The sequence below is a fragment of the Arachis stenosperma genome, chromosome 3, assembly GCF_014773155.1.
Source record: "Arachis stenosperma cultivar V10309 chromosome 3, arast.V10309.gnm1.PFL2, whole genome shotgun sequence".
NCBI lineage: Eukaryota > Viridiplantae > Streptophyta > Magnoliopsida > Fabales > Fabaceae > Arachis > Arachis stenosperma.
Genome location: NC_080379.1, coordinates 17,293,202 through 17,316,545, shown reverse-complemented (window position 1 = coordinate 17,316,545; position 23,344 = coordinate 17,293,202). Strand labels below are relative to the sequence as shown.

Genomic DNA, 23,344 nt, shown 5'->3' with positions numbered 1-23,344 from the left:
AGAAGAGAACATCTAAAAAATACTCTGGTGTTAGAAGGAGGCATATCTTAAGAGATGGACTAGGCAAGAAAGGGACAGAGGGCCAAAGTAGAGAAGCTGGACCAAGTGTTGGGGCTGGACAAACAGACCAAAGAGATGGGCCTGTTGGTGGATCAGGTGAGGGTCCTAATGTGAGTGATGGGCCTAGTAACCAAAGTTCAGTCCCAACTGAGGTGGAGATGGATAGTGATTTTGAGAAACCATATGAGTATGAGAGTGAGGCCTTCAAGAGCCCAGTTTCTTCTGAGGATGAGGGAAGGACTGCATATGATTCCTTTAGTGAGGATACTGAGTATGGAGAGGTAGTGTTTAAGGTTGGTCAGATGTTCCCTACAATGGAAACGTTCAAGAAGACTTTAAAAGACTACTTTGTATTTGAGGGAAAGGATGTGTTATATATGAAAAATGAAAAGCATAGGGTGAGGGCATCATGTGCTGCTGAGGATTGTCCATGGCTGATTTTCACATCCTGGAATAGTGCTAGTAGGTGTTTCCAGGTGAAAACTCTGATAGATGAGCACACCTGTGCCAGAGACTATGGCAGCAACATGGCAGATAGGGGCTGGGTGGCATCAAAGCTCATTAAGAGACTATTAATCCATCCTGATATGAAACCAAGGCAGGCAATGGATCACATGATTGAGGAGTACAATGTGCAACTTAACTATAGAATGATTACGAGGGCCTTGAAAGTAGCTAGAGAGGTGGTCATTGGTAATGCACGGGCACAGTATGGAAAGGTTAGAGACTACTTGAGTGAGATTCATCGGAGTAATCCCGGGTCCACAGCATTGATGGAGACAATACCACAACCTGAAGCCCTCCCATTATTTGATAGGTTATACATTAGCTTAGACGCTTCCAAGAAGGGTTTCATTCAGGGTTGTAGGCCGTTAATTGGCCTAGATGGCTGTTTTTTGAAAGGGTATTATGGTGGACAATTGCTGAGTGCAGTGGGCCAAGACGCAAACAACCATTTTTTTGTCATAGCATACGCTGTTGTCCCTAATGAATGTAAGGACACCTGGAAGTGGTTCCTAACGCTGTTGCAAGATGATTTGGGGCTAGTGACGCAGCATGGATGGAATTTTATAAGTGACCAGCAGAAGGTAGTTCAATTAGTTTGTTTGTTATCTTTCATGAAAAATGCAACTGATATGTAAACTGTTAAACTGTGTCTATGTCTGTAACGATTGCAGGGGCTAGAGTTAGCTATCAAGGAAGTAATGCCTAATGCACACCATCGCAATTGTGTGCTACATATTTGGAAAAATTTTATCAAGCATTTCAAAGACCAGCAAACAAAGCAAATGGTATGGGAAGCAGCAAGATGCACAACATTTCAGGAATTCAATGCATGCATGGAGAAAATGAAGAAAATTAATCATGGTGCATGGGAGTATTTACAGCGATTTGATCCGGCAGTGTGGACTAAAGCATATTTCAGTCATGGGCCGAAGGTGGATAATATAACCAACAACATGTGCGAGGTGTGGAACGCGAAGATCGTAGAGTATCGGGGGAAGCCCATATTAACGATGTGTGAAGACTTGAGATGCTATTTAATGAGAAAAATGGCAACACATAAGAAGAAGCTTGAGAGTTATAGCGGTCATTTGGCACCAGTACAGCAGAAGAAACTGGAGGAGTTTGTGAAACCTAAAGCTAACAAGTGGAGAGCCATTTGGGCTGGAGACAATGATAGGGTGCTCTTCGAGGTTCACAGAGGGGCAAGCAAGGTTGGAGTTAACCTTCAACAAAGGACCTGCACTTGTAATGTTTGGCAACTTACTGGTAAGGTTGTTTATGAAATCATCTTATCTGATTTATTGTATCTTATGGAATTTTATAAATTTCTGTTGTGTTGCTGCTTGAATATTGGCATACTTGTTGTTTATGAATCAATCATTATTTGAATTATTGTATCATAACACCTTGTGGATTGCATGTCTGGATTGTGCTTCTTGTTAGGCATGCCTTGTTGTCACGCTGTTGCAGCAATGTATAAAATTGGTCTGAAGCCAGAGGAGCATGTGCATAAATGGCTCACCATGCAATCAATCAGAGCAACATATATACATTGCATCAAACCAGTTAATTCAGAGGAATACTGGACCCCATGTGATGCTCCAAGAACGGAACCACCCAACATCAAGAGACCAGCTCATCGCCCCAAGATGAAGAGGAAGGTAGATCCTGTAGAACCTGAGATGCACGCCACTAAAGCCAAGAAAACCTTTGAAGTGATGTGCAGCAAGTGTGGACAGCTTGGGCATTACTACAAGACCTGTAAGAATGACCCAAAGGACCCAAACTGGCAGCCATTGACCAAGAAAGAGAGAAGAGCTGGTAAGGGGAAGGGGTTGCATATTGTACCCTTTGACACAAACCAGAATAGAGGCCAGGTAATTAGGGTTCGATTTGGTACACAGTAGTAGTTGTTAAGGGTTTAAGTGTCTCGTATAAAATTTGTGGAGGGTTTAGTTGTCTCATGTAAATATTGTGAGGGGTTTATGTGTCTTACTATTGGTTGTTTATATGATTAGGATGAAGGACCTAATGTCAATCTGAACAGTGCTAGTGTTCAACCTCCCCCACCTATGGATCCACAGGTAATATCTTTTACCCTGCTCCTTATCCCTATTCTTGTAACATGACATATTACACTCTCCTTGCACTAACATATTTATACTCCTCTGCTAGACAAAGGCAAAGAAGTATAAGAAGAAACTTCCAAAGACAATGCATAAGAAGGGTACTTCTAACCAACAAGAACAGGGAGAAGAAATTCCCCTTTCACAAAATGCACCCCAGACAGATGAGGTATAGTGATTGGTCAATGTTGTTTTAAACTTTTTTTTTTATTTTATTCTCATTAAATTTTTGTTACAGGTTGCAGGAGAGGCTATGAACCTGAATCAACCACCCCCACAACCCTGCTCCACCCCCAATCTCAGTTATGCCCAAAGAAGAAAGCACCCTGTGGTTAGGCCCCCAACCGCTCCTATCTCGGCTCCACCTTCATTTGGACAACCTATTCCACCATCAGTTCAAGCAGCATCAGGTCTTAGACCATGTGTTCCAACCGGTCAGGCTGTGAACCCGAGGATAACAACTGCTAATGTTCCCTTTCAACAAAGTGCTCCTTCTGCTGAAACCATGGCTGCAGCAAGTTTCGGGACTGCAGCAAGGCTTTTCAAGTTCATTCCTACTCCTGGGTTTATACCTCCGAGAAAGACTTGATATCTGATATGTTGCTGTTGACATAGATGATAAGAATGACTCCTTTTGTTATTAGTCTAAGTGTTAGTGTTTAGAAATTTAGGAAATATTTTGGAAGCTTTTAAGTGTTTGTATGCATGTTTAAGTCATTTTGAAACTCTACTAGAGTGATGTATAAGATGTTTAAGTCAGTCTAAAACTTGACAAATTTAGGAAACATTTTGGTTCAAGGCTACATATTGGCCTTCTTTTTGGTATTAGAGGGCTATAAGTTGTCCCTTTCTCATGCTGAACAAGGACATGTTTGGTTATTTTGTGTTAATATTTTATATAAGACATCTTCTGGGTTTGTTTATCCAACATTTTTCAATAAGCAATCTGTATGACTACATGCTGCTAGAATTCATCAAAGTAGTAATAGACCCTTTTTCTTGGATCAAATCATAATCTCATCTGAAATAACATACATACTTCTAAAGTAATACAAATTATGATGTAGACAACATACACTTGTAAGAAACAAGACACACTATGAACCTAGTGTCACAGAAGGTTCTTGATACTCATATGCATCAAAAAAATTTGGAGATCACAATTCCAAATACAAAAGCAATAACAAAAGCTTTAACACTACCACTGCTAGAACCACTATTGATATTACAATTTTTAGCTTCCAATTCTAACCCACGAACTCTTGCATCTAGTTCCCTCAGTTTTCCAGCATCAACACCAGCAGCATCAGGAATCTGACTCTGATCTCGCGTCCAACCCTCTATATCAGGAGAATTTCTGGGAAACTCTTCAAATGATGCAACATAATCATCCAACCATGCAAAATATTTACAATGCGGTTTTGTGCTCTGTAGAATATACCCACAACTCATAAGATGTCACATCTGAGTTAAAATCAACAAAACTTAAATTAAATTTTAGATTACCTTGAAGTGTGGACAACCAAAAAATAACCGATTAGGGTTTAGTTCTGTTGAAGAGAGAAACAAAATAGCATGTGCCCCACACCGGCATCGTGGAGCAATGAACTTCTTCTTCTTCGGCGCAGCAACACTTCCTGCAGATACGCTTAGAGAACTTCTGCCTTTATCTTTAAAAACTTCTCTTCCACTCCCATCCATGGAACTTGACGCTGGTTCGTTGCTGCTGCTCATGGCTCTGTTAGGATGTCGAGGCTGGGAGAAGGGTTTTTATGGAAACCCACCTTCTGAAAAGCAGATGATACGTTGCTTCCAACTGAAACGACGTCGTTTATATGGTAATTGGGTAGGACAAATTAGCCCCTGTCCATTTCAATTTCTCCAGCTCAGCACTGATTGAACACGTCATCTACCTCCTATGACAGGTCAAGCACCGAACGAGCCAGCTCAGCGTTTTCCGTCAAGCCTCGCCGGAGAAAAACGCATGAGGACCGCCTTGTGTGACGGAAATCGGGGACAAGGACCGAACTGGATCAATTTTATTTTGAGGGGTCGCGTTGTCATTCTTGAAAATGGACAGGGGCCGGGTTGGTACTTCACTCTTCTAATGTTTAGAAATTGATGGTTTCTTAACAAAAGTAAATTGCTCTTCAGATAAACTTTTCTTGCCATATTCGGAGTTAATTCTAGAGATCTCTTTCTGAAAGGGATTTTAGTTTTTACCAATACATCACTATTATTAAGAGAAAAAAGACATACATACAAGCAATAGGTGATATAAGTGATAAGTCTATCATATCACTTGAAATCACATTTCCTAATTCCTAAGGTTAATTTATCAGCAAAAGAAAATGCTCATTCTTCCTTCTTTTTTTTCCCCCTTTTTCTTTTCTTAAAAGATCCTTTCTAAAGAAAAGATAATGATTTTAATACTGAATTTCACTATTAAAATGTATTTTTTATGGTGTCTAATTTTTTAACTATTTAATTCAAAAGTAAAAAGCGAGACTTTTTAGGCAAATTAGACACCAATATCTTAGGTACCAATATAATTTTATCTAAGAAAGAATCCAACTACAACTAAATGCATAAATAAACTGAAGTATATTAAACACAAAAAGAAAAAAAAAACTACATTATATGATGAGGTTAATAATATTTAGGGTCACAAGCTCCTTAGTAACAACCTAAGAGAGTGTAGCAGAATTGTGGTAAAACTCTGAAAGTCTAGAGCTCAGCATGATATATGAATTCTTGAAGTAACACAAACGACAACATTGTATCTAATTATCTATCAGTTTGGTTTTGCTTTTGGATTTCGAGCATGCAACACTGTTTCTTGAATGCGTGTCACCTGGCACCATTTAAAGTTTGTTACAATAAGCTATTGATAGAAAATTTAAACTCGCAAGGCAGGCAGCCAAGTAGAAAATATTTAATTTGTGGACAGTGACTTGAGAGATACAAGGGAGTGTCTCAAGAGAGTACTTGGTGATCAATTTGGATGTCTGGAATATGAGCCACCTTATGCCATTCATCACCCATCATGGATTCAAGCTTATTAGTCAACAATGGGCATTCCTGAATGCAGAGATTCTCCAGGGACGAAGGAAGCCCGTGATTGGACAAGGATTGAAGCATGTCACAGCAATGAATTTCAAGTGTCTGAAGAGCATTCAGGTGTTGAAACCCCTTGCAGTCCAGATTCTTGAGACTCTTCAATGTGCTTATGTGTAAAGAGATGATATTGCAAGGTAGTAAATTCTCCTCTGGAAATGATTCCATGCCTATGCATCCACCTTCAAGCTCAAAATAACTCAGAGACTCAAGACTGTACAGCCCCCAATCCTTTTGTGGTGTAAGTTTGTCACAGTAAGCTATGGATAGAAAAACCAAATTTGAAGGCAATCCCCCAAGCGGAAAAGATTCAATCTGTGGACAACTATGTAAAAATAATGACTTGAGTGATGCGAGAGAGTTCATAGCATTTGGCAAGTTTTTAAGATTCTTGCAGTTGGAAAGTAAAATGGATGCTAGCCTTGGAGCATGCAGTCCTTCCTCTGGGAAAGATTCCAATCTTGGGCACTCTCTAATCTCTAGTGACTCCAGAGATGTAAGATCACCTCTAGGTTCCCCAGTAAAATCAAACGATCGAAGATTGAGGCAATCCCATATACAAAGACTTTTGAGTTGACAAAAGATATTTAAGGGCAAGGTAGTGACAGAATCACAGCTACTCCCTATGGACAAATGATGGAGAAAGGGAAGCCTCTTTCTTGATACTGCAGATGGGAGAAATTCTAATCTTCTGCAGTTACGGATGTAAAGTGATGTCAAGGAACCGGGGTAAGAAAAGGATCTAAGAGAAGAACAACTGATTAGATACAACTGCTTAAGAGTAGTTATTCCCCCTAATATATCATCTGGAACGACCTCCAAGGATTCACACCCTTCAATTTTTAGGCTGTACAGATTGGCAGGCAAGGACTTGAATTGTGATATAGTTGAAACCCTTAATACTTTGAAGGATGGTTTGTCATGATCCAAATCTTCTCTGGTTAAAGCTTCTACCTTGACAGGAGCAGTTGTGTTAGGTGTATCCATAAGAGGAAGGACAGCTTCTTGTTTTATGCTCGCTGGAATCTCAGCTTTAGCCATTGAAGATTTTGGGTCTATTTGCTGTTCAAAACTGGGAATATCAGCTTCAACCTCATGACTAAGAATATCAGTTCTCTTCAAACTGGGTATATTTGAGGCTGACAAATGAAGTGGCGATCTCCTTCTTGCGGATTTAGTTTCCATCTTTGCTTCATCAGGAATTTCTTCAAACTCACTCATAGTAGTTTCTTCAATCCTTGCTAACTTTTCTAATCTTGTAAATTCAGGAATTTTCAAAGGCATTCCTTGCACACTGCTACCTTTCATATCAAGGTGGAGCAAGTTTATCAAATTGCTTATTCCCTCTGTGCTTTGATTAGAGGATAAATGGCAATCGTTTAACTTCTCTACCATGTAGGTTGCTAAGTCATGAACCAGATTATGCATTATAAAACTAACACTAGACCGAATGGGCTGCAAAAATGACCTCATTACTAGATAACTGAAGTATGCATTACCAATGTCTTCAGAGCTCTTAAAACTCGATTGAAAATCAGGGCTTTCCACAAAGCCCTCGGCTATCCACAAGTTGACAACCTGCTTCCGCTTTAATTGATAACCCTTCGGAAATACTGACAAATGAAGAAAGCATTGTTTGATCCGCGCAGGGAGATCAAGGTAGCATAGTACTAGAAATGGAGGAATTGGGAGGAGATTTGCATGGCCTACATCCAGCAATTCACTCCTCAATATCTCAGCCCATTGATCCGGATTTCGCTTATCTTGAAAGAGGCTCCCTATCATTTTTGCAGCCAAGGGAAGGTTTCCCAATTTTCCAACGATTTCCTTGCCAACTGCTGCTAACTCCCCAGGGTGTTCGTGAAGGTCCGTCCGCCCAGAAGAAGCATGCACCAAGAAGATTGACAGCGCATCCTCTGCTGACAGCGAATCAAGATGCACAGTATGACAAGCAGGTATCATGAGTAGTTCTGGATTGTCATGGGGAATAGAGGTTAGCATTATGGCACTCCCTCTTGCTGCTGCAGATTCAAGGGAAGCAATGAACATGTCCCACTTGTGTAAGCCATCATCTTCAACCATAATATCATCTAATACCAGCAGAAGTTTCTTCCCAGCAAATCTCTTCTTCAAGTTATCGAAATCATCACCGGGAACAAGCTCCTCCTCCCCATCATCATCAGTAACTAGTTCCTCAAGAATTTTCTTTGCAACGAAGGTAGCAGTGACTTTGTGGGAAAAAGTAACCCAAGCTCTAAGATCAAAACACTCCAAAACCTTGGGGTTGAAGTAAACAACATCAGCCAATGAAGTCTTGCCTACCCCGGATTTTCCCACTATGCTAATCACCTTGATCTGTTTTTGCTGTTCGCTTGATAACAGTAGGCTTTCCAGTATATACCTCTCTTCTTCACCTCTGCCATATAAGCTATCTTTGACATAAGATAAAGGTAATTCTGGCAGAGTATGAAGGTCCTCTTCTTTGCCAATGGCAAGGGCAAGGACAAGGTTATCCTTCTTCCCCTTCATGAGAATGAAGTAAAGGATTTGACATATTTGAGACTTGAAACGCTTCAGTAGCTTCTGCAAACTCATAGAATCAACAGAATCCATTTTCTGCAAAAGATGATGTTCTTCCAAACGAACAACATCTTGCATTAGATGTAACCATTTCAATTTCTCATCAGCTCTGTCTCCTCTTTCTCCTTCTGAAAACTGCAACTTTTCTATGAGATCGTCAAGGACCAACAGCTTGTCCATGAGCTTGGCTATAAGCTCTGAGTGCGCGAAATCGATGTGGTGATCTTCGTGCAGCACGCGAATGATCTCATGGAAGATGAACTGCGTATCCAAGCAAGTTGCCATAACAAGCTCAAGAGAAGTAGAAGCCGCCATTGAATCGGTGATGGAGCTGCTGCTGCATTCAGCAGGACGCGACCTCTTTTTCTTTCCAACCAATAAGGACTGTTTCTTGTCCTCAGCCATCTTCACCTTCTCCTCTAAGCTCTTTATGTAGTTGATGGCTTCATCCAGTTGATCCGGCAACGCTTTCTTCATCATGCAACAACCACACCAAATATGACATAATTAATTCTCTCAAGTGAATTTAACATAATAAATGAAAATAAGTTGAAATTTGAGTTGAAACCGTGGTGTTAGAATTAGGTTGAAGAGAGTTGAGTTTGGAGTAGAGGTTCTTCATCAGGTTCCTTCTATGGCTCTCTATGAGCCTTCTTTCATCCTTCTTGCTCGAAGACGAAAGAGGTTGGCTTGTGAATTGCTCCATATCTTGGGGAGTATATGAATACGATAAAAAGAAATTGGTCAAGTTAATCTAATAATCTTCTTGTGTGCTCATGCAAGAAGGAAGCGAACAGCATCAGTCACTCTTGCAGCACTAACAACACCAATAAAAATTTTTTTATTCTTCCAGAAATGCCAACAAAGTAAGCCTGTTAAGAAGAAAGATGAAGCCAAATTATAATGTATTTGAATTCGGCTAGGGAGTCGACGGAGTATGTAATGCTAGGGTGACAAAAAATATTAAAATACAGTCAGAATTCTTCTTATTTAGTATTTATTAATTGTTGCAATAATTAATAAATGTTAAATAAGGAAAGTTATGGTTGTTTTTGACTAATTTTCTTTGGTTATCAAACATTTTCGTTGTACAATGTGTACAATGGACTATTTATTTGGTCTAATATGAGTTAAAAAATGAACATCCAGAGTAAAATACTACTAATTTCTCAAACACAATACACTCATATTATCTAGAATAACCATCTAGGTACTAGGGATAATAAACATCTGATATTCTACTGAATTGAACATCTCTAAAGGCCTAAACTCCCATTATACACATTGTACATATACTCCATTGACTCCCTATACTTTCTCAACGTATAAATATCACTACCCCTAGTGAAAAAAAAATATCTTACTTATTTACATCATATATTTATTTTCCAAATAAATTTACCATGAATACTAGAAGATCAATAAAATTTATTTTTTTTGACTTATTAATATTTAAAAATATTAATAAAAATATATTATTAAATTATTAAACTAAAGAAATTAGTCTGATGACTAAAAATAATAAATTTTAGTAATTTTTTAAAAATTGATATCTAAGTTCTTTTATATTGTGTTTAAGTTATATTTTTTTTTCTAACGATACCATGTCAGCAATTTTATTTACTTGACAAAACCTAAAAATCAACCAATTATCTTTTAGTAAAAGATAAAAGATTTTAAAAAAATTAAAAAAATTATCTATTATTATTCAATTAAAACATAAAGTACTAATTAAATATAATAAATATATATTAAAAATATCATAAAACTCATAATAACAGTAATTATAAAAAAAATTTAATTATAAATATTAAAATTTTACAACTTATGCATATTAATACTCTTCCTATTACTACTACATTATTTAGTCTACTTATACATACTTATTAAGTTAAGAAATTAACTAACATGATTAATGATGACAAATATTATTCTAATGGGCTAATTACCCAATTAGTTTTGATATTTTTGTTTAAAGTGATGCAGACCAAAAATTCATTGTTGTAGCGGCCCAAGCAATTGGGATAAAAATCAGAAGTCTTCATAATGTGCAACATTTACAAATAAAGCCCAAAGTAAATTATAACGATGAAATCAGATGGGCTAAGTGGACATAGCCAACCCAATCCCGAATTGATCTCTCAAGCTCATTCCTCCAAGTTGTTGCCTCCAAAGAAACGTTCACTTTTACTTTTTTGGTCAGAACTCAGAGAAGTGAGAGAAAGCTTCGTTCCTAAGTCTTTCATCAAAGAAGAAAAGAAAGAGAAAGGCTAAGAAAAAAAGGTTGAGGTCTAATCACCCAAATCCACTCATTTTAGGCTAAGGCAGAAGTTAAAGGTAACTTATTTTCTCTTGCATGCATCGTGCTTTCTTCTCATCTTCCCAAACTCTTTGCCACTCTAATTTGGGATAAATGGAGAAAGTGATCACTGTTAACAAATGCTGTAAATCAATGGTCAAATTTGTTTCTTGGAGACAAAGTAGTATCCCAAGGGCTCAGATGTGGGATTGCTATTGAAAACTGTTCTTAATTGCTTTCCTGAGGCTTTCGGTCAAATAAGAGAAAGTCAGACTCAAATTTTTAATTTGGGGATTAACTGAAAAAAAAGAGGTGAAATGGTAAGTTGGTAGCACACAACTCAAGGAGTTGACCTAAAAGAGAGCAACTTAACAACATGCAAGGAAATACAAAAGGAAAAATTGTTGTTCATACCGGAAAAAAGGAGAGATAACCAGTGTTTTTGAGGTTTATATTCTGAGAAGAGTTCTCTGAAGAAGTTTATTAATTTGGACAGTGCTTCTTAGTCAACGGAGCATTCCACCAAAATGAGGAACTAAATCAGAGGCAAACAAATTTAGTTCATCATATATTAAAGAGGCTGTTGAAGCATTAATCTCCTTCATGTTTTACAGATTGTAATTTTCTTTTCAATATTTATCTTACTGTAATTTCTTGAGGTAAAAGGCTGAATGAGAGAGTTCTTGAAAGAGCCTAAGAGTGGAAAGAAGCAGAGAGAAACACTTGAGTGAAAAGTCTAGAATGATTTCAGATTTCTTTAGGTTGATTCTGTATCTTGTATCTTGTACCTGTTAGGTACTCCTTTCTTAGTTGGGTGAGCACTAAGAGTAAAGAGTTAGGTATTAGCATAGCCAAGTCAAGTTAGGTTAGAACTTGATAAGAAAAGGATTGTGTCAATCCTGTGGAATTGGCGTATGTAATACTTTAACTATAGTGGAAATTCTACCACTCTTGTGGTGGAGACTGGATGTAGGTTGCATTGCACAAGGCAATTGAACCAGGATACATGATGGTGTCAACTTCTCTCTTTCCTTCTCTATTCTGTTTTCTGATATTCATGAGATAAAATAAAATTGTCTCATAAATTTTTCGCTGCTGAGTTCAAACAGAATCAGAAAGGGTTATTTTATTAAAGTTAAAGAATGTCATAGATTCAACCCCCCCTTCTCTAAGCCTTCTACAACCCTCAATATATAAGACTCTACTATTCTTTATTTCTTAATCTCTCATATGAATTAGCGAAAATTCTTTTAAGTAAGTTTAAATTTGACACATTTTCTTACTAAATAAATTTAAATATATCATGATTATAAAATTAATTCATAATTTTATATTTATATTTTTGACATTTTTTATTCATTTTTCTAAACTCAAGTAAGTTCAAATTTGACATATCTCCTTATTAGATATATTCAAATATATCATGATAAAATTAATTTATATTTTTTGTGTTTCTCATTGTCATTCATTTTTTTAATTTTTTTTTATATTTGCAACCCAAAAAATACCATATGAGAAAATAAAGTATGACAACTAAAGCAAATATAAAAACAAAAATGATAAATAAAGATATAGTTTTGTACAACTTTAATATAAAAGGTTTATATTTTTTTAAAAATAAATAAATTCAAATTTTTAAAATAATAAATTATATTTTAATTTATATTACATTTTAGTTAAATAATTATATGAAATTATATACAAATTATTAAATAAATATTTTACAAAATATTTTTAATATAAAATAATTTAAATTTAACATTAGTTTACATATTATCTAATTAATTTTTAAATAATATAATATTTATTTAAATATACTATATAATATAATTAATTTATCTCTTTATACATTGTAGGTCTCACTCTAGTTTATATAATAATAATTGATGTCAATAAAATAAGTATGTTAATTAAGAAGAAAAATGAAGCCAAATTATAATGTATAAATATCACTACCCTAATGGGAAAAAAATATTTTATTTATATCATTCATTTTTTTTTCGAATAAATTTATAATAAATATTAAAGAATTAATAAAATTTATTATTTTTTATTAATAATTAATCATTAATATTTAAAAATATTGACTAAAAATATGTTATTAAATTATTAAATTAAAAGAATTCAACTAACAACTAAAAATGATGAACAAAATTAATAGATTTTGTTAATTCTCTAATATTCTTCTGAACTTATATCTCTTGATATCTTTTTATTTTATCCTCAAACAAAAATATGATGGTGGATGACATTTATGTTTTTTTTTTTTTTTTGAAGAGAAAGATAAAAAAATTAAAAAGAACAATAGAATAGTAGCACAAAGAGAGAAAAACAAAGCGGGTTGGAGTCGTGTCCTGCTGGAGCCTCAAGCTCTTCCATGTCTGCAACCATTCCATGTACTGGATGACATTTTATGTTTGAAGATTGAAAAAAAAAATATATTATATATTATTTTTAATATATTAAAAAAATAATGCTTTAAATCAGTCTTTAAAAAAAATTATAGTCAAGCACTTTAGTTCGATACAAATTTTAAGTACTAAATTAATTTTTAAATTCTTATTTTATCAAATAAATAAGTCTTTTACATTATATTATTTCTTTATATGAAAAGACTATTATTTCTTTTTTTAAATTCTTATTTTCATTAAGTTATAACAGAAATAACTAATTTATTGAGTTAATCTAGTGGTTAAATTATTAATCTGTTTAAGCAAATGTTAAGGTTTTGAATTTTACATTGGATTCGTAGTGAATTATTATTTAGTCTATCAAATTAAGATATACCGTGAGAAATAAAAAAAATAATAATAAAGATTAATTTATTTTTTTATCAAAATTTAATGTAAAAATTGATATATTTAATAAAATGAAATATTAAATATTGAACTTTATTAAATTTTTTTATTAATTTTTTTTGAGATTGATACGGCATATTACTTTTTTAAAAAAAATGCTCTTATCTTTAACTTTAAAGTAACAATCAGATGGTGCTTTTGGTTGGAGACCTAAACGAGAGAACAAAAAAAAAAAGAAAAAGAAAAAGGGAGACTATCAAAGTATCAAGTAACAAGTCCAACTTTAACTTTAGATTTGTTTAAATTTAGATTTCATCGAGTGTAACACATGCACTTGTCTTTTTCCAAACACACTTGGTATAATGGTAGAAAACCTTGATAAAATAATATTTTTTTTAAGAATTAGCAGAATTTATTATTTTTATTTAATATTTTTAATTATTAATTTAATTTATTTATTTTAAATAATTTAATAATATATTTTTAATTTATATTTTTAAATATCAATAATTAATTATGAATTAAAACTAATAAATTCTACTAATATTTTGCGGGAAAAATAACTTGCTTTATTAATTTGCTAGTCTGATCTGAACATCCAAAAAGAAACTTACACACGATACCGCTCACAAAGTAAAATAAAATGCGAAACCATGTTCCGATTATCAACATAGTAAACATGCACCTCTTTTTGGACTTTGGCTAAAGCTCTTTAGACCTTTAATGAGGCATGCTTAGACGATATTGTGGAATTTTGCTATAAAGCGATTGAGTATAAATTTTGGGAATTTTTTAAATAAAAAAATATTTTATTTATCAAAATATATTATTTATAATATTTTTATGAAAATTTATCATATGTCTTATCTCATTTACCCTATAAATGAGAGATAAATGAGATAAGACAAGAAACGAAAGACTTATATATTTTGTTTATAATATAAACGAGATACATGCAATCTTATTTCATTTACACTGTGAACAAGATACGTGAATATTTATGACGTTTATAGTGTAAACGAGATACGTTCCGACAAATTTTCAACAGCTATAAAAGGATGCGTAACCTTTTGTATTTTTCACAAACATTTTACTTCTTCTTCTCTTCTATTTTTCTTCCGAAAAATAAGTCAAAATGTCTAGTGGTAGTGGATATGTGGTTGTAAGTGTGTATCCCAATTGCCAGATGAGAAACAGTAATACTGGAATGATATTTGAGTGTGAGAATTTCATTCTATTGCGTACTCGGTGAGTAAATTCTTTGTCGGAGCTGAAGAGTCTGATATTATGTAGCGTTGGTGGTAGCGGGAGAAAAGAGATTGGAAGGGTGGCATATAGGTTGCTAGCACTGATGGAAAATTGAGTTTTTCGGTTTCGTCTATTTTGGCTCTGTAGCGACGAGCATGTGTGCCTCATGTTTAACATCCATGGGAGAATCATGCCGGAACAAGGGATGGAGCTTTCTATAGAGGTAGGTGATGTTGGTGACAGTGGATCTGGCCACTTGAATTTTGTACAGGATGACCTACCTCTCGCACCACCACCGCTACACGTTGCTAGTCCAGTGGAAGACATGGACATTGACGATGAAGACTCTGACGAGGAGTATGTTGCGGATAGTAACAATAGTGGTTCTTCTGAAGATGATGATGATGAGGAGTTTGTACTAGAGACACCGGTTAAGCCATCAATTCGGTATTTTCTGCCTGTCCCGCACCCAACTCCGGCCTACTCTGTTGTGCTATACCTATCAACTTGTGGACATTTGCAAGAATAACAACGATTCAATTTACCAAATATCATATTGAATTACATAAACGAAGAAGAAGAAAATCATAAGTAACAGTTACCTCACAGCCATGAGCTACATATAAACCTGTCGCTCAGGTGGACACCACTAGAAAAATCTCTGGTATATTCAAGAGGCTAGCAGCGGAGTGCATGTCTGTGGTGGCTCGATGTGCTGCAAAGCATAAGGAGTGGTACATCCATGCAAGCACTGCGAAACCCCAGGACATAGAACGACACCTCTAAAGTCATTAAGTAGTAGAAATAACCGGAGATGGACCTGATTGTTTGACTTTTCAGTCATCAGGTAACCCTCAATCATCAACAGTATGTAACACCTTATGTACTATCAGAGAGTATCTGGATCATTGGTATCGGACATTTGTCGGAGTCGATCTCGAAGTCATGTCAGCTTGAAGGAGAAAGACTCCTTCCTCTACGCACCTGTTGCTGAACTACAGGAGGCTTGGCACCAAGTAGCCGCTCCACCAACTCCCAGGTCTTAGTCCCATACCATGTGTGAAAATCATAGAAGCATTTACCTACTGGCTCTTCATGCGCGTGTAATCTGAGGTGGTACGCAATGTTCTGTAGGGTGATAGTGCACTCACCCCATGACAGGTGAAAAGTGTGGGTCTTAGAACACCAGCGCTCCACGAATGCCATGATGACGGAGTTGTCAAACACGAAGTTCTTGAGTGGCACTGTATCGTCGAATCCAGCCTCCCTCAAGTAGGGGACAATAACGTCCAGTGGTGTAAGTGTGTGATTCACTCGTCTGGAGAGAAGCAGACGAGACCTCTGATAAAATATAAAAAAATTGAATAAAAAATCTATAAAGTTATAAAGCTATCAAAGTTAACACAAAAAACCTCTCAATAAACATTTACGTAACAAATTAGTTTAACTAATAAATAAACTAATTTAACAAATAAGTAGAAACATTTACTTAATAAATTAACTTAAATAAAAATATTAACTTAATTAATTAATAACTAACTTAATAAATATGCAATTAATAAATTAATTTAAATAAAAATATTTACTTAAATAATTAATAACTAAATTAATAAACATCTAGTTAATAAATTAACTTAAATAGAGACATTTACTTAAATAATTAATAACTAAATCACCAAATATCTACTTAATAACTTAATTTAAATAAAAACAAATTAAATGTTAATATTTACTTAACAACTAACTTAATTTCACTAATACCTAAAATCATACTCTATCAGTTATCTTTATTAACAATATATTCATCTACTTAACATATATTGTATACTAGTTCTATGAAATTAAAGTACTCTAAGTATGGCTACACATACATGCTCTAACATAAAAAAAAAAGAAAACACCACTAACTTCGAAATCGGTTGCCCTAACGATGTGCCATGTTATATTTAGTCGATTGATGTCCGCATCATGTGCATTTGCGCACGCTATAGTCGACAAGTAATTCGATAATCAATAATATGCTTAGAAGAGGATAGAAGTTGGAGAAAAGTTGCAGAAATATATGAAAAACCTATCCAAAAGACGCTGTAAACGAATTGTATTATAGGTCACGCACGTCCTCTCATATCTTGTTTACACTATGAAATAAGGCTGCATGTATCTTATTTACACTATAAACAAAATAAGGCTGTTACAAATTACGTGTACAAACGTGATACAAGTATTTCGTTTCGCGTTTTATTTCGTCTACAGTATAAATGAGATACGTGCAGTCTTATTTTATTTATACTGTAAATAAGATAAAAATAAAAATAATTTTTCATAAAAATACTACAAATAATACATTTTAGTAAATAAAATATTTAATTTATTTATTTAAAAAAAATCCACCAATTTAGTTGAGGTGTATATTTTAGGTGCAGTTTGTTAAAATAAAATTTTCCCTTCTTTTTTACCTAAAGAACAAGAAATAAGGATATTGATTAAGGAGTAGAATTGTTCATGAATCAGATTCGATTTGCATATCTGTGTTATTTATTCGAATTTGATCCGAAAATTATGGATATGGATTTGATCTGTAAGACTATCAGATGGACCGGATCTGATCTGCATACTAATAGAATCGGATTGCAAATTTTGTGTAGATATTCGCATATCTGATCCGCATATCACATATCCGCAAAAATAAAGAAATAAATAAGTAAATATTCTTTTTATATTTTATTTCAACTAATAATTATCATATATATTGTATTATTTTAATTTATTATTTAAGAAAAGTATGTTTTTTTTGTGACTTAAGAAAAGTATGTTTAATATTATTTTAAGAATAAACATATTTAAAAGAATAAAAAAAATGAATTTTATTGATATTTTTTTAATAAAAATAAACTTTTAAAAATATTATTATATTTTACGAATATATTCGATATCCGATTCGATCTAATTTGATTCGCAAATGTGTAGATTGAATCGGATCCAATATCAAAAACTGCAGATATTAAATCCGATGATTTTAGGATCGAAATTTTAGCTATATCCGATTCGATCCCATCAGCATTCACCCTATTAAAGAGCGTTAATTACACATGTGTATTTCCATTCTTATTTTAGTGCTATCTATTTAAAATTGTTCTAAGGACTACAGAGTTAAAATACGGAGCTTTTACTCTTTTAATTCATTGTTAATATATTTGAAACATTGAAAACTTAAATTATGTTCTTTTTATTAAAACATTGTATTTATAATATTCTTCATAAGTAGTAGCTTAAACAAATAAAATATTTAGCTAAAAAGTATTTTAAAAATATTGAATAAGAGAATGAAAAGAAGTTTTTATTTATCGATATATTGAATGCATAAAAACTTGTAAAATTAACATTTATTTTATATTTTTAATAATATTTTTAATTAGTAGTCTTAAAACACTTGTTAAGTAAAATTGTTAAATAAAATATTTATTAATAAAACTCTTAGTCTCTTAGATAAATAACACTAAAATAAAAAAATAAATAAGATTAATTAAATATAATTAATGTTCTATAACAAATACCATAGTAGTTAGTTAGCAAGATCTATCAAATATAAAAAATATTGATATAATATATTTTTTTAAAAAAAATAAATAATTATTGACATAAATAATATAATTTATGTATCATATTTTTATTTGTCTTTTTTTTTTTATAAATTTTTTTAAAAATATCAAAAATTAATATTTTAGTTAATAATTAATTATTAATATTTAAAAGTATAAATTAAAATAAAATAATAAATTTTAATGATGATCTAATATATCTCTTTTTATCACACTTGATATATAAATTTATAATCATATTAAAAATAAACACCTATTTAATATGAGGTGATTACTATGTTGTCTATATGTAATTATTTATTTTATTAAAAAATAATAACAATTAATGTTTAATTTAAAAATATAAAATAAATTATTTTTAAATATTTAATATTTCTTATAAAAAATAACTTTAACCAATATTACAATAAGAGAAAATTTAAGGAATGAAATATTTATTAAAATTTAATTAATAAAAATAAATAAATAATCATATATCATTAGATATAATTTTATATTATTTATAATATTAATAATAACTAATTAATAACTATAAATTAGAAAATTTGTTGCGAGTCACTCCTCTTGTAGTAATCATTACTGTTATTTATGATTGTCTTGCACAGTTTAATGCAACATTGTCGTTATCCACGGTCTAAGCTGAGGCATGGTCATGAATGAATATATTCTTTCCTTAACAAAAACAAAGAACAAAGAAGAAAACACACATTATAAAGTCAAACTAGTCAACTACGCTAGTAACACATTACACACTGAAGATTCATCCTTTTCCATTGTCCCTTCCTTCTTCTAGACTCTGCACAAAGCAAGGTGTTCCACCATAGCCACCATGGTTGATTGGACTGGTTCATTAGTCTCTGCCGTTCTGCAAGTGCTATTCGACAGGATAGCACGTCGTGAGCTCATAGACTTCTTCCGTGTCAACCATCTTAATCAGTCACTTCTTGAGAAGCTCAAGATGCTGTTGCTTTCTGTCACTGCGGTCCTCGATGATGCCGAGGAGAAACAGCTTACTGATCAATTGGTGAAGGAATGGGTTGATAGGCTCAAAAATGCTGTCTTTGATGCTGATGATCTCTTGGACGAGATTGCCACTAAATCCTTGCAAGAAATTATGGAACCTGGATCTCGTACCGCCTTGGATCAGGTTAGAGACTATGCCTCTTCTCTCAATCCTTTTGCTGAAAGAGTTAAGTCAAAAGTTGAGAGGATTGTTGAGAGGTTGAAGTCTATAATAGAGCATAAAGATCTTCTTGGTCTTAAGGAAGGTGGTGTTGGTGTTAATAAAAACAAACCACTTTCATTAGCTTTACCCACAACTTCGTTGGTGGATGAACAAAGAGTGTATGGCAGAAATGATGACAAGGAGAAAATTATTGATTCTCTGCTTTCAGGGGAGTTGCTGCATGGTGGAGTAGAAGGGGTTCCTGTAGTGGCAATTGTGGGAATGGCAGGGGTAGGTAAGACTACTCTTGCTCAGATTCTGTACAATGATATAAGGGTGAGGAACCATTTTCATTTAAGATCATGGGCCTCCATATCAGAGGCATCTGGTGTGTATGAATTAACCAAGAAGATTTTCGAGTCCTGTGCTCCCAAATATTCCAACATCATAGACTTGAATGTGCTGCAAGTCAAGCTTCAGGATATATTGGCAAGACACAGGTTTCTGCTTGTTTTGGATGGCTTTTCGAGCATAAACTCTCTCGAGTGGGACATGCTCCGAAGGCCATTTCAATCTGGGAAAAGCTGGGAAAGTAGAATTATTGTCACCACGCATAGTCAAAGTGTTGCAATGGCAATTCAAGCCTTCTTAACTCATTCCCTCTCCCCTCTTTCTCATGAGGATACTTGGAAGTTATTCTCAGGTTGTTCCTTCAAACATGGGAACCCGGATGAGTATCCTATCCTAACAAGAATTGGCAAGGAAATTGTGAGAAAATGCAATGGTCTCCCTCTGGCTGCAAAAGTACTAGGAAGTCTTGTACGTTCCAAAGAGGATGTTGAAGAATGGGAAAGTGTATCCCAGAGTCACATATGGGAGTTACCAAGTGGTAGGAGCAGCATTCTTCCTGCTTTGATATTAAGCTATTGCCATTTGCCTCCGCTGTTAAAGCGATGCTTTGCTTATTGTTCCGTGTTTCCTAAAGGCCATGAAATCAAAAAGTGGGACTTGATCTATCTATGGATGGCTGAAGGTATTCTGCCACAACCAGACACAGAGAAGAGAATGGAAGATATAGGAGTTGAGTGCTTTCAAGAGTTGCATTTTAGGTCATTTTTTCATGAGTCAACTCTTGACAAATCACACTTTATGATGCATGATCTTATCAGCGACTTAGCTCAGTTTGTTGCAGGCGATTTTTGTTACATGCTAGGAGATAACAATACAAGAAAGATTAAGAACTGGGCTCGCCATTTATCCTTTTCACAGGACAAATATGAAGCTCTTGACAACTTGGATTCCTTCACAGAATGCCAACAACTGAGAACCTTCCTCCCATTTAGATCCTCAAAATCTGGAAGCAAATATGCATTTACTAGAATGGTTCAAGATCTCTTGGAAAAACAAAATCCCCTGCGTGTGCTCTCTCTGTCCTATTATGAAATTACCAAGTTTCCTGTTTCAATTGGGAACTCATTACATCTAAGGTACCTGAATCTTGCTAACACCACAATTGAGTGTTTGCCTCCTGATGTCTGTAGCTGGTATAACTTGGAAACACTTATTTTATCAGGATGTCGTCGTCTCAGCAAGTTACCAGATAACATGTTCAAACTCATCAATCTGCGCCATCTTGATATTAGTGGAAGCAAAGTTATGGAGATGCCGGCAGAGTTTGGTAGACTGAATTCCCTTCAAGTGTTGACCGATTTCATTGTAAGCAATGGAAGGGGGTCCAAAATTAGTGAGCTTGGGAGCCTTTTAGAGCTTCGTGGAGCGCTTTCGATAGGGAACCTGCAGAATGTGGCTGATGCAATAGAAGCTTCCAATGCAAGGTTGAGGAGCAAGAAATACCTTCATGAGCTAGAATTCAAATGGACAACTACAGCTCATAATGTGGACAGTGAAACTGCAGTACTCAATATGTTGGTGCCACATCAAAATGTGAAGAGGCTAAAAATTCAAAATTTTGGAGGTAGTATGTTGCCAAATTGGTTGGGGAGTTCTGCATTTTCTAGGATGGTGGTTCTGCAGCTTGTGGATTGTAAAACTTGCTTGTCACTGCCATCACTTGGACAATTACCCTCCCTTGAGAAACTCTCTATAGCAAAAATGAGAGGTCTGCAGAGGATAGGTCCAGAGTTTTATGGCTATGTAACTGAGCCATTCAAAACCTTGAAGATATTAAAGTTTGAAGACATGCCTAACTGGGAAGAGTGGTTATCCAGCAAACCCGGACAAGCTGCGAGATTCCCTTCACTCGAAGAGCTACACATAACTAGATGTCCAAAATTTACTGGAAAGTTACCTGATCAACTTCCTTCCCTGGTTAAATTAGTGATCACTACATGCCAATCTTGGAATGGCAGGTGCATTAGATTCTCTAGTATGGTAGTCTTACAGCTTGTGGATTGTGAAAGTTGTCTGTCCCTACCATCACTTGGACAACTTCCCTCTCTTGAGAAACTCTATGTATCAAAGATGAGAGGACTACATAAGTTGGGCCTAGAATTCTATGGAAGCATAACTGAGTCATTCAAATCCTTGAAGATCATGAAGTTTGAGGACATGCCCAACTGGGAAGAGTGGTCGACTGGCCGAGCTGAACAAGAATCAAGATTCCCTTCACTTGAAGAACTTGAGATAAGCAGATGTCCTAAATTGATTGGAAAGTTGCCTCGTCGACTTCCTTCGCTACGAAAATTAGTGATCACAGCATGCCAAGCTCTTACAAGCTCAATGCCGTGGGTGCCGAAATTAACAACACTCGAGCTAACTGGTTGCGATGCATTGGAATCATTGTCGGAGAGAATGATGGAGGAAAATGAATGTCTTGAAACCATAATCATAAGAAATTGCTCATCTCTAACCACTGTCTTTAGGGAGGGTCTGCTACCAAGTAGTCTAAGATCACTTGAGATCTATGAGTGCAGGAATTTAGAACTATTTGTTTCTCCAAGTTCAACACATGAGTCTCACCAGTATCCTGCTCTTAAACGATTACACTTAAGATTTTGCTGTAGTTCTCTCATATCCTTTCCAATGTCTCTCTTCACCAACCTAGAAGAACTTCAGGTACAAGGCTGTAGCAACCTCAAGAAGATTTCATCTCCTCCAAATTGCCTCCCATATCTTCGGAAGTTGGAGCTGAAAGACTGCTCCAAACTGGTTTTGTTTCCAGAAGGAGGGTTGCCTGCTCCGAAACTCGAGTCACTTTCTATTCGCAGCTGTACTGAGCTCTCACCTGACACTGCTTGGGGTCTACATGCAATGACATCACTAACTTCTCTTTATATCAGTGGAATTCCAAGTCTTACTTCTCTAGAGAACACTGGAATTCAGTTCCTAGCATCTCTTAGAACTCTGGAGATTGAAGCTTGTGATAAGCTTGCATTTCTGCCTTTAGATAGACTAGTCCACTCCCTTTCTCATCTTACCATTAGAGGATGCTCATTGTTAAAAGACAAGTGTGAAAGGGATGGAGGGGAATACAGAAGCTTGGTCTCTCTCGTTCCCTACAGAGTCATTGAAGACTAAAGAGATTAGAATTAGATGGATCAATAGATAAATATCAGGTGAAGACCCAAGATTTCGGTGCATGTGTTTAAAACAACTTTCATTCATGTACTTCACTGCTTCACTGACAATTATATTAAGTTCATCTTAGTTTAGAATTGTTGATTTATTTAATTTACATTTTTATGCCATTTTCTATTTAGTATTCGGTTGAAATTCAGAAGAAGCAACAATCTTCCGGTGAGGATGTGCATCAGTTCAATGTGTCATGCCCATAGAAGAATCTAAAGTTTTTATTTTCTTTTTTTTTTTTACTCTGATTATTATTT

At 34.7% G+C, this 23,344-nt stretch overlaps 2 protein-coding genes across 2 annotated transcripts; one reads left to right on the top strand and one right to left on the bottom strand.

Annotated features, from left to right (window-relative positions):
- Positions 1–5,363: 5,363 nt before the first annotated feature.
- Positions 5,364–9,234, bottom strand: LOC130969648 (putative disease resistance protein At3g14460). The gene is made up of 2 exons (XM_057895480.1): positions 8,959–9,234; positions 5,364–8,861 (listed from the first exon to the last, which is right to left on the bottom strand). Exons 1-2 carry the CDS (start codon positions 9,094–9,096, stop codon positions 5,670–5,672), a joined length of 3,330 nt encoding a protein of 1,109 aa, XP_057751463.1. The 5' UTR covers positions 9,097–9,234; the 3' UTR covers positions 5,364–5,669.
- Positions 9,235–19,402: 10,168 nt separating this feature from the next.
- On the top strand, positions 19,403–23,128 carry LOC130968160 (putative disease resistance protein At3g14460). Its single transcript, XM_057893267.1, has 2 exons — positions 19,403–19,481; positions 19,729–23,128. The coding sequence occupies exon 2, from the start codon at positions 19,782–19,784 to the stop codon at positions 23,034–23,036; it is 3,255 nt and encodes a 1,084-aa protein (XP_057749250.1). The 5' UTR covers positions 19,403–19,481; positions 19,729–19,781; the 3' UTR covers positions 23,037–23,128.
- The last annotated feature ends 216 nt before the right edge of the window (positions 23,129–23,344 follow it).